At 47.2% G+C, this 12250-nt stretch overlaps 1 protein-coding gene across 9 annotated transcripts in view; it reads right to left on the bottom strand.

The window, feature by feature from the left end:
* Nucleotides 1-11473, bottom strand: part of LOC135910755 (sodium-dependent low-affinity dicarboxylate transporter 1-like) — a 61476-nt gene extending 50003 nt beyond the window's left edge. For 7 of the 9 annotated variants that reach the window (XM_070533935.1, XM_070533934.1, XM_070533931.1 and 4 more), the window contains exons 1-5: nt 11338-11473; nt 9535-9641; nt 7218-7391; nt 3839-4295; nt 2332-2395 (exon numbers count right to left, since the gene is read on the bottom strand). In XM_070533935.1, coding sequence (XP_070390036.1) covers nt 2332-2395; nt 3839-4295; nt 7218-7391; nt 9535-9641; nt 11338-11359 — 824 coding nt within the window. In that variant the 5' untranslated portion in view covers nt 11360-11473. The remainder of the gene's footprint in view (nt 1-2331; nt 2396-3838; nt 4296-7217; nt 7392-9534; nt 9642-11337) is intronic. The other 2 variants (XM_065442840.1, XM_065442843.1) reach the window with 2 other exon arrangements.
* Nucleotides 11474-12250: the final 777 nt, after the last annotated feature.

Below are 12250 nucleotides of genomic sequence, written 5' to 3' on the forward strand. Positions count from 1 at the left end.
GCCGCGTCATGTGTGATGTGCACTGAAAGTTCTAAGCGGGCTATTCGACTAGGGGTCTGTAAAAGCTTAATAAATGATCGTTTTCTCCCTTTTTAGGTTCCTTATCTGAGGTACATTGTCTAGTAAGGTGAGAGTGAAATGGGGTACCAAGATTTAATTTTGACTAGAATCGCGTGTTGCGGGGTAGAGGACGGCCGCGTACCGCGTCAAAAGCTTGTTTTGAGATTGGCGTAGAAATTTGACCGAGCGCTCACAAGGAATTCAAGGCGCCACTGAGTTTAAATTTGCTATGCACAGAATTCTCGAATGCGTTATATCAATTGTTTCTCAGTGTCTAAGAAAGCTGCAGCTGGTACAGATTTCGCAGGCGCTTGAAATGGGTGACACAGTTAGAGTATGTTCGTAAGGTTTCTCGGTTAATTATGTGTTTTGCAGGTAGTTACTGAACTCGCAATTTCTGCCTGATACCATGGGTAATAAAAGGCTTGTAGCACTTTTCGCCGGCGTCGTCGGTGAACTATCCGGAACTTGTTTATATATAGGGATAATACTGTTATGTTACAGGTAGTGTGTATGCAATGTTTAAATTGTGTGGTTTAAAAGTGGCGTTTGCAGTAAAGTACTTATGAGAATGCTCCAGAGCGCTATGAAGCCAATATACGCAATGTTTCTCAGTGTCCTGGAGAAACAAAACATGACACTGAGCGCGAATTTGAGAAAAGTGAAGTTAGTGTAGTATTACTACAGATATTCACAGAAAGCATCTTCACTGAAAATTTGGTTAAGATTCTACAAGCGGGCACAGGTCTTCTGTGTGTTCTTTCTCTTTTTTTCCCGTCCACAAAACAGAATCTTTTCCGTGACTATGTCTTTCGCTTAGTTCCTTGCAACCTGAAAGCCCAGCCCCCGAGAACTACATTTAGCCATTTCGAATTGTAAAAAAAAAAATGTTTCGATGCCGCAAACGACACAATATACAAAACATCTCCCCGCTGGCAAACGTGACGCGGCGCTTGCGAGCAATCTCATCGTCTGCTCGTCCGCCATGTCGGGTCGTGGACCTATATGGCACGAATCGATCGCATGACGGTGACTGGCCAACTAGCGGTGACGTGGCGAAAAAAAATTGGAGGGCGCTAATTAAAACTGGAACGCCGATAGCATTCAAAAATCCCTGACTACTACTCACGCTTCCCGGCAACTGCAGCTTCTGTAAACGTAATGTTTAGTGAGAAACGCTAGCGCTATGCACGAAGGAGAGCAAGCGATCTTCCTCGTAGAAACGCGGCCTCTTGCGCGGGCCGTGGAGGAGAGTGCCATCTTCATGATGTTGTTGCAAGGAATTGAGTGCTCTATGAATACTAACAACGCTGCAAACGGAGTATATGTTTCAGTTTCCACTTAACAGAATTATGTTTTCTGGTATATTCAAATTACAATCCGACGCTATCATATGTGTACGTTGTGGTTAGGTTGAGCTTTACAATTTTTATGATGCATGTTATTATGAGGAATTCAATTAGTTCAGTAACACGCGTGCTTGTGGTTCGGAATGACTTCGTGCCAGACGACGTGCAACGCCGACATCGAATTTTATGCGACACGCGGTATTGCATTAAAATAAAAATTGCTGGCTCTCCCGTAATCGAGAGTAGATGTACGCATGAAATGGCTACTGGCAAAGCATGTTGGGTGAAGGAATTACGACCATTACTCACAACCATCCGCAACGCGCCTGACGCTGCCGGCCTAGTGACGGAGCCCGCCGCCATCTATCGAAGCAGGTGGCGCAAAACATGCGCCGTTGAACTCACGGACCGCTGGCGTTGAAAAGAGCCCAGGCAACCCAGACCCAGCGCCAAAATATGACAATAAAGTGCATGGTGCACTGTATCTTCCTTTTGAACGTCGATATTGGAAATGAAAAAAAATAAAGCTTCAGCGTACTAGAAGTTACAGCTTGAGGGATATTGTGAACATTGGGACGTTATCGTCTGAGTTACCGAATAAACAGCCTTGGCCTTTGGCTCAAGGTTCCTTGAAGGCCGCCGACAGCAGGAGCTAAGAGCATTCCATACTTTAAAGGTTCTCGCCATATTCCAGGTCCCAATGATTTTATCGTAGCCAACAAAAGAACAATGAGTAAAAGTTGTCGAATGCGATCTCGGCCCGACTTCCGACCACCCTCATGTCGGTTTCATGTGTAAGAAGCTCGTTCACACTACAGGCGACCGCCGCGGAAAGTAAGAACAAAGTAGCGAACACGCCGCACATGTGTAGCAATCCTGCCGGTTTCCTCGCACACAACGCACGCTGCAATAAGCCACTCACTGCGCCTCCTGCTCGAACTTGGCGGCGAATTCCAGGCTTATAATGCTGCTCCTTTTGCGGCAACCTGCAGACAACGGCAACGCAAGAGATTATGGCAGAGCCAGCTTTCTTATTGCCGTCTGCGTTACGTGAACGTTTTTTTTTTCATCTTTCCGAATAAATGCTATGCAAAAAGAGACGCATTGCGTGTGATTGCCCGAACTTAAGTAATTGTTTACCTCCGCCACATTCCTATAGGAAGCTCCTAGGCTAAACACGTGGGAAAAGGCAAGAAAGCCCACGGCCGTGCTAGAGAGGCGACATGCGCTATCCTACGGCCTTCGCTTCGGGGCTAATTCACAATTTTCATCGCCGTTAGTTCGTGGCAATGTTACCCGATCCTGGCTAGTTGAGCTGACTGAACCGGATAGCCCTACGATGGGGGAGACCGGGCAGCAGATGGCACCTCTTTAGGCTAATTTACATTGTCTTTACTCATTCAAGATCTCCCACAATTGTTCACTATATTACAGTATACGGTAACTAAGCGAAGAATAAAAAAAAAACGACTAAATCTGGCACACTGCGAGCGCGCAACTTGTAGTCTTACTTCCAACTTTCCATGGCGGCTCACTCGCGCTGCTGACGTCCGATATAATTGTGCAACGACGCACATCTTCTTGCATATTACATAGAAAAGAAGCGAAAGAAACCGCACTGCATACGTTGTCAGAGCAGAGAGCTTAGCATTGTGGCAGAGGCAACGCTGTTCGTCAGACGCGTCTTCAAAGTGTGCTGGCTGTTCCAGAAAGATGTCGATCCAAACCACAGTATACTCCAATACGTACAAAAGCGCGCTGGCACCAGTCTGTCTCCTGGTACCTATCAGAAACCTTATATTTGACGCCTGGGAAGGTTGCGGCTTCCTCGCTCAGCGAGTCTGTTACGAGAACGAATGAACAGATCACGAATGCTACAGACAATCTTCTAGCTACGTTACCTCGACCCCTTCACGCCACTGTGGCTATGTCATGAAGCGTGCACGTGTAGGCGTTGCACGGAAACCGACTGTGCAGCAACTATGATCGTCGTCACCACCAAAGCATCCAACTTTGTTCTTTTTCTTTTTCTTTTTTTTTTACCTGGTCTCTGTCTTCCGCAGCAACCCGTTTCCCAAGTTACGTTATCAAAACATGTTATAATTGAGTTTAGTATATACTATGTCGGAGGTCATGCCGAGGACACGCGCCGCTCATCTACCTTTCAAGCTCAGGGCCGTTTTCGGTGTGCGGTTATGGCGGTCTTTCCATCTATTACTTGTTTTATTTTTTGTGAGAGTTTCGTTAGTCGTTCACTCGTACTTCGAGTGCGAAAATCTCGAAAATTTTGTAGAAGACCTGAAACTCAGCTTTTTACACAGTCCAAAATTTCGCTGCTGTTGGCCTCCGAAGTATAGCGTATTAGCATATTATATATTTAATGTTCCTCGCTCTCTCTCTCTCTCTCTCTGCGCGCCGTTCCAACGCACCCAACGCTCCCCTGGCGTAGGCGGACGACAGGCCCGAATCGGGTGTCCACATGGTGTCGCGACTGCCGCGACTGCTGCGGCGCGACATGTGGGTCATCGGCCCGGGGCCGACGTGCTGCGACGAGGCCGCGAGCGCCGGCAGCTCGGGCTGCTGCTGGCTCGTGAGGCGCGCCATGACCGAGGCCCTGCGCAGCATGCGGCGGCGCGTGGTGCTGGTGAGCGCGTCGTTCTCGATCTCCACCATGGTGCACTCGACGACGGGCATCACGATGAGCGTCGAGAGGACGTTCTCGAAGAGCAGCGTGGCGCAGAACGCGAGCGCCATGAGCGCCGTGAAGACGGCCTTGACGCCGGCGCCGCACGCGCCCAGGATGGCGAGCGCCACGCGGCTGTATATGTTGGTCCCTTCCATGGCCAGCGCGAGCAGGACCACGCCCACGATGAACAGCATCGTCTCCTGCGGTTAATAACGCAGCAGCGACCTCGAAAGCGCTCTTTTCCTATGGCCGCCAATATTCTGTTTTCAGTTATCCCGTTTTTCGTTTTAACGTGAAAAAAATCATGTTTGGCAAATTTTGACAGTGGAAGGGTGGATGTGACATGTTTCCTTTTCTTTTCTCATTTTCTCTCTTTTTCTTGTTTTTCTTTCTTTTTCCGAGGCGGGGAGGGTTAGCGAAAGTGGTATGTGCACATGGTGCTTTAAAAACCAAAGATGTATCTCAATGTACTCAATTGCAAGTATTCCAGTGACAACGTCACTCAATGCTCCTAAATCATCACCAATCTGTAGAGAGCCGGCGTGTTGTTTCGTTGTGTCGTTGAGCGGAATGAGGGCGGAATGAAACAATGTGGACGATATGTCATTCCTGAGATGTAATATTCCACATGTTATTATGGACTGCGCACGTTAGCTGTCATGCGAGAGCAGGATCACGGGAGAAAACCAGCACTCCGAAGATGCGCAATCCCTAAATAATTCCTGCACCTTTTCTTTTCTGCATCTTAAAGGCACCCCTCTCTGGCCGTACCTGCCCTCGTACTCCTTCACTTGAGGCCCTTTAAGCGAAGCAATTTGACAAGACTACGAAAACAAAAAGCTCGTAATAGAATTTCTTTTATTAGCCCGGTTTGCTACGTGGCGTAATGTCGGACTGCAGTTAAGTATAAGTATGGAGACCATGTTGTGAAGATGCCGCCAAAGCGACAATATTTCATGCAGAACCCAATCTTTGGATGTATTTATGTACGGATGTAACGATATATAAACCTGCTGGAGAGCATGAGTTTATTTGCGTGTAATAAAACTTCTTGCGTGGCCGTGTAACGTTTTCAAGCACTTTCGGCAGGTTTACGATCTCGTTCTGCCCACTCTTCCTTGCTGAGGATCTGTTTTAGCGTCATTCTTAAGCTTCCGTTGCATGCCGCCGCGATTGTCGACGAGCCAGCGCAAGCTAACTAAGGGAAAGCGGACCGATTGCTGACGCCGGCACCACCCTTTTCATCCGGTTATCTACTTTCAATGTGCTGACTTGGCCCCATCGAATCCCTCTCCACTTGAGCATGCTCCTTGCCTCTTGTCAGCCAATTAGGTAAGACAAGCCGCTCACTGTAGGCAATGTTATCCGTTTTGAAAGCAAACAAAAGTGACTTCCTATAAAAGATGAGAGCATTTGATTGGTCTGTTCAGAAAACCCTGTGGGTCACTGCCCGATGCTTGCGTCGGTGGTTACGCAAATTTGACGTCAGAAGATGGGAATAAAAACATATTGGAATAGTTTTACGTTATAGGGCCCCAGGTTGGTCACTTCTCAAGTTGATATCGCGGAACGCAATTTCGCGGACAACATTTGTATCAGATAACGCTCGATATAGGTGGCGGGCTTCTTTGTTCAACTGCATTATGCGACATAGATTACACACGTGTTACAAATAGGTGCTCCACACCATAGTAGGAGTTGCATAAGTGTAAGTGCATCAAAAAATGATACAATATGGTTCTGAATGTGAGCGAAAACTCTCAGATGTGCGTAGGCAGTGATACTTCCCCAAGTTTCACAATCGCATCGAAATCCTGACCCTAGGAAAGGGGTTCGAAACATAACTGCTAGGATAACGGGTCGTAATTAATCAACTTCTCTGTCATTATCTTTAGATGAAACGTTTAGGTGAGAAAATTCTAAAGCAACATGAAAAACTGCAGATACAGCTTACTGATGCTCAATACGAGCTAAATAAGAGTGTTTTTCTGAGCTTCAAAGCAGCCCGCGAAGGCATTCAAAACGGCCGAGCTACTGGCGGCTCGAGGGACTTTACGTGTATGTGCGGGCTTCTTTCATGCGCAAAAAAGCAATGTTATGTAGCACGTATCGAGTAAAAAAAAGCTGTATCGGGAGTTTTTCATGTTGCTCCAAAATTTTCTAACTGGCACTTTTGATCTAACTGAAATATGTGATAAGGTTAATTATAAGTTAAAGCTAAATATGTAAACAGGCGGAAGGCAAAAATAATCTGAGTTTCTCCAACCGACGGCAAACAACGTTACCTTGGTTCTGTCCAGCTACGGGACGTATGCATATTTTTTAAATCTTGGTGAAAGATAGTTGACACCCTTTATATAGGCGTGAAAGGGACGACAGCCATACATGCAAACATTTCATCAAGAGCAAACCCGGACCTTGACAATCTGCTGCGTGCGATGCGTTCTTAATGCCGCCGCTTCAGCACAGCTGTTCTTCGCCTTCATTTCAATAGACAGACACGTACTGTGTCTGATCTGCAACCTTCAACGAAAATTGTCGTCGGTATTGTGTGCACCTCCTTTACTTCACACTCACCGCTCGCTGCTTTCCTGTTAGGGACGTTGAGTCACAATGATACACGCTTGCCGTTTGTGACCCAAAATATTACGCGCGCATCGTTAACGAAAGGGAAGTGCACCCATTTAGATAAACGACAATTACTGTTGCAGTTCAAGGTAATGTCCGAAAGGAGCAGATTTTTCTGAACGACTGCAGCGAAGCCCCCGTAGTGCTTTGAAGCCGCGTTCCGAGACTGTGCGGTTAACGGTCATCATCACTGGACTGCATAGTGACAAAACGCACTTGCTTTGAGAACGCGACCTACTCATGTTACCCGCCGTGGTTGCTCAGTGGCTATGGTGTTGGGCTGCTGAGCACGAGGTCGCGGGATCGAATCCCGGCCACGGCGGCCGCATTTCGATGGGGGCGAAATGCGAAAACATCCGTGTACTTAGATTTAGGTGCACGTTAAAGAACCCCAGGTGGTCGAAATTTCCGGAGTCCTCCACTACGACGTGCCTCATAATCAGAAAGTGGTTTTGGCACGTAAAACCCCATAATTTAATTTTTTTTAACCTCACGTTTATATAATGTCCGGCCACGAGGTCTGGGTCAATGACACCCAGAAGCGGGAGGAGCACGAAGGGCACCGACGACGCCACGGGCGCTGGGATCACGTTCAGCGCCCAGAACTCGAACACGAGAAGTACGCAGTAGGCACAGCGACCTTCCTGTGAACGGAATGTGAAAAGATACTTTGCGAAAGCAAAGAAGGCGTCCGCTGCAGCAGTACAACACAGAGTCCGCGCTACAAAATATAATATACGCAAGACAAAACAAAGCAGCCTCCTTCTATCAGTCAGCCCTCATTAGGCTGAAGCTGCGACAATGCAATCAGAGCGCGTCCGGTGCTATTTTTGTTTGCTTACAATTTGTATAGAGTCAAACTGCGAAAAGACTGTCAATCCCAAAGCATGTCGCGACCTCACTGTTGCCATGATGAGAAGTCATGAACGCTCTCTTATGTGGCGTAATTTGTTTCCTTTCTTTGCTATATCTTGGCATCCGCGCGTATCTCTGCGACGACACCAATTGTTCACTTCTTTTTATGGAACGATCCTAACGAAGAAGTATGAAACGATTTTGTTGGGCATCTTGGTTGAGATCCATAGCAGAGAAAAGTAGGTGCAAAAGTGCGTACACAGCTACAAAGAGTACGAGTTCAACTTGCGCCCATTTTCTTACACGTCAGTCTCTCCGTAGGCATGAAAGCAGTATAATATTACGCATGTGCTTGTACGCCCCACTGTGCAGATTCGCGATGCGGGTGTATGAAGCTCGGCGGTAACAGTTGGCACAGCGCCAAGAATGAGGTCAGCGGCGCAGTTTTCACGGCGGATGATGGATGACCTAGAAAAGAAAAGGGAGCGGCGGCGCTGTGGATGGTGTCATCGGCACAGCTAGCGCGGTTCCAACTGGCAAAGGCAGAACGGCCGATCGACGCGGAAAGGATGGCTTCTGCGACCGCTTGGTCCGTGTGTTCCCGCGTGTTGCATAAGTGCCACGTGGTTTAATTTCCGAGGACTGGGTGAAAGTGTTGGAACGGGGCTTCGCCGACTCCGACGCGAGTACTTTTGTGGTTTACAACGCGTGCAAGGGCTCCCTCGAAAACATGAAGGCTGCGTTTACCCGCCCAAGCCTGGCCATATGCCCTAGTTGAATGTGGTGGCCGAGAGTTTAATTTCCCCGCGGATCTCCTTCATGCAGATACGTCGTTTGTTGTACAACCGACGACAGCGTAGTATAAGGAGACCGGTGGTGAACGTTCCAGTCGAGACGGACACTATGCTTTCGACTCTTCCCCGCAACATCAAAATTAACAAGGACCCGCCGTGGTTGCTTCGGGGCTGTGGAGTTGGGCTGCTAAGAATGAGGTCGCGGGATGAAATCCCGGTCACGGCGGTCGCATTTCAATGGGGGTGAAATGCGAAGACACACGGGTGCTTAGATTTAGGTGCAGGTTAAATAACCACAGGTGGTCCAAATTATTTCGCAGTTCCTCACTACACTGTGCCTCATAATTCGTGGTTTTGGCACGTAAAAAACGGCATAAGTTAACTAATTTAATATGACAAAGCAATCCAAGTATACTTGAAGCACAGCATGATCCATAAGCACGTCTACCTCTCAGACCTGGTTTCCATAAACGGGCTGATTCCGTGGTTGGAATATCTCAAGGACACTAGCCTGTACCGTAACCGCAACACGAGTAAGTTAATAATGTACGTAATTGTGCTCTTTTGAAGCGTACTAAAAAATAATAAATATTTAGACAAACAATAAGATGCACAATAAGATAAACAATAAGTGAAACATTACACAAACAATGACGGCAGAAAGGAAAGAAAGTGCGCTTGCGTGAAATACGGGTTCACTTCGGGAACAAGGGAGGTCGTTTTTTTTTTTTTCGCTACAGCGTCAGATGGAAAAGGCAGATACAGGGCAGCCTCCTGGGAATGTGTTGCACATCGAAGCATATAAAAAAGAAAGGAAGGGAGCAGGGTAAGGGAGGAGGGGGGAGGTGTCTCCTTCTTTGTATTAAATTAGCGTCAAACTGCCATGTAAAATATGTGTCTCGGCACTCGCTTCAACTATAGGTGATTTGACCGTGACGGTGACGTAATCTACTGTCGTAGAAACGTTAGATGGCCCGTTCGCGCACACCTGTAGCGTTCTACAATGCGCAGGTTTTATTACATATTATGTTCAATCTACTAGTTACCATGGTAGCGTGAAACAAATTGGAAGTGCCGCAGGTGTTATAGAGCTAATAGCAACATTGCGCGAGCACATATTCAATAGAAAGGAAAAACAAATACAATCAAAATGCTTGCGTACCATGGTTCCACGTGCGAGTAGGGGCGACAGGTAAATAGGCGCCAAGTACGCCACTAGCATCTGCGTCCCGTTGAACCATCGCTGCCTCGACGCCACAAAGGCGTGCACTGCGAAAAATGGCGCAGAAAGGAGCCGTCCCAGTAAATGAGACTAGTGCATTACGTATACTTGCATGAATGATCATTAAAGATAGAGTGATATGTTATTTTGCTTCAATAAACATTTTGAACAGATTTAAGGAGTGGTTTGATTTATTCGGTTTACCATTCCGATGCAGGGCTTCGGCTATGAGTTGCCGCAAGTTTGGAAGAACGGGCTTGAGTATATTATTTTTTCACAACATACAATATGACATCGGAAAGGTGTTCAGAGACCCGAGAGAGTTATTTCTTTAATAATATCTTTTTTTTCGAATAGCTTTTTTTATTGTATTGTGCGAACAACAGCGCACATCTTATATAGGCAAAATGTTCGGAAATTTGAGCAGACATGCAACTAGGTGAGGAAACAACGCCTAAAGACAGACTAGACCCTGACTAGGCGACTGTAATAAGTGTACCCATTTTTCTCAAATTCACAATTGTCGTTCCTGTTCTGATCCCCACTTTCCCTGTCTCTATTTCTTCCGCTTCTGTTTTTCATAAGAAAGGAAACATATTTTGTCAAGTAAGTATAACACAGCGCGAACATACGAGGCGAAATCGCACGATTTCGTCCTATTTCGGGCATCGGGGGTTCGGGCGAAAGGCTTCCATGTTCACGAGACAAAGTTTGGGCGCCCCGGCGACCGCAAAACATTCGCTGCTCCGCAACGTTAAATAGGTTTTTATATTGTGTATTTTTTTTATAACATGCGCACGTAGGCTGCGCCGCTTGGCGGAATCGGCATGCGCATGCTGCGAAAAAGAAACAAAAAAAGCTTTCGACGTACTGTTCATCTCCTAACTTTCGTTCACGATTGTAACTTTGCGCGACGTTTCTTTAAGGCTAAACACGTAGGCAAAAGATGCGTTAGTGCATATAAAATGACAACTAACTCGTCAGGCGGATGATCTGCTGTCACTGAATTTTTCCCCCTCTCATGTACGGACTAGCAGCCTCAAGAGCCAACAGAAGGCGGGTCTCCACCAGAGAAGCATATGGCGTCGCTATTTGCGTTGTGGCTTTGTTTTCCCGTGCTACGCCTGTAGCTCCAATCGCTGTCACAGTAGGAGTGCTCTTTTGTGTTTCGCACCAGCAACCGTGTCTTGTAGTAGGAGATAGACGTAGCCTACTGAATCTGTAGGGCAGTGACATTACTTGCGGAGTCATGCTAACTGTTACCACATGTAACCTGGGGGAAAAAAATCTACTTTTTTTTTCTATAAAACCGTTTACCTATGTCCACGAACGATGACAACACCTGCACGTAACTGTTGGTACGAAGCCCCTGCTACTAGTCACGTGGGTCTTCTAGTGTCACGTGCCACCCACAACCTCCACGACTGAAACGAAGTAGCGCGAAAATAAATTGAAATATGCGACTTAACATCCCAAATCGTCGCGCTGTCTTTGAGGGACAACATAGCGCGCAGGGCAAGGGGGCGGAGGGTTGAATACTATTTACAGCTTCGTATTGTTTAACATCCCCGTAGGTCATCGAAATGTGGCCACCGTATCGGCAACGCGCGACCTTACGTTTTGCACTGGAACGCCACAACCACTTGATCACCACGGCGGATGTAGTAACACAAAAAGAAACAATGCACCGGAGGAACAAAAAGAAGAAACTCGATTCTTTCATATAGCTCGAGCGATACTTACTTCCCCTCATGACAGACAGCATTGGTCTACCCAGTGCAGTGTCTGGTGTTGAGTACGACGTTGCGTCGAAGCGATCACACAGAAGAGACGGTCGCGCCCACGAAACCACGAGCTAAGCGAACACGGTTCGCACGTGCATCGAGCCACGTCGCGAGCGGTCGTTTTCTTTCCATCTCATGGGTCATGCCCACTACGGAGGGACTGGGCGAGAATCGGATGGCATGGTATTGTAAAACGTCGTTGAGGTCCTGCAGATTGTGAGTCATCACGAAGCCGGCCGCTCCCAGGTGGGAACCGCAAGCCTAAGCCTCCCGGCCGCATCTTGGTCCTGCTGGTCACCCCAGAGTTTGTCAGCCAGAAGCGGGCAGCGGAGGATAACCGGGTATCCACCGCCCATTTGTCCGAGCTGTTATCGATGATAGAGCGGGACCGGGTGCCCCGACAGAGCATGTTTTCTAACGTGGCCATTTCTCCGCAATCGTGGCAAGGGCCATGGGTGTAAGTATCCGGATAGATTTATTTATTTTTTATTTATTTATTTCATGTACCCTCAGGGCCATTGGCATTGGAGAGGGGAGTGGTTACAGGCATACAAAACAAGAAAAATAGGAAATGTGATACAAGGAATAGGAGTATTGCAATAAAAGTTAACAAGTGTGTCTACTCATACAATATTAGCTAAGGCGTTCTTGAAAAGCTGGTAATCTTTGATGGTGGCTGTCAGTGCGGGAAGGTGATTCCACTCTGCTGCTGTACGAGGTATAAATGACTGGAAGAAAGCGTTAGTTCTACAAAATGGAACACCGACCTTGTAGGCATGATCTAATCGAGATGATAGGTGACGTGGGGGAGGGATTAATTCGCTACGCAGGTGTGGATGGTGAAACATCTTTGTGGAACAGACAGATACGAA

Source organism: Dermacentor albipictus, chromosome 2 (assembly GCF_038994185.2).
Source record: "Dermacentor albipictus isolate Rhodes 1998 colony chromosome 2, USDA_Dalb.pri_finalv2, whole genome shotgun sequence".
Taxonomy (NCBI): domain Eukaryota; kingdom Metazoa; phylum Arthropoda; class Arachnida; order Ixodida; family Ixodidae; genus Dermacentor; species Dermacentor albipictus.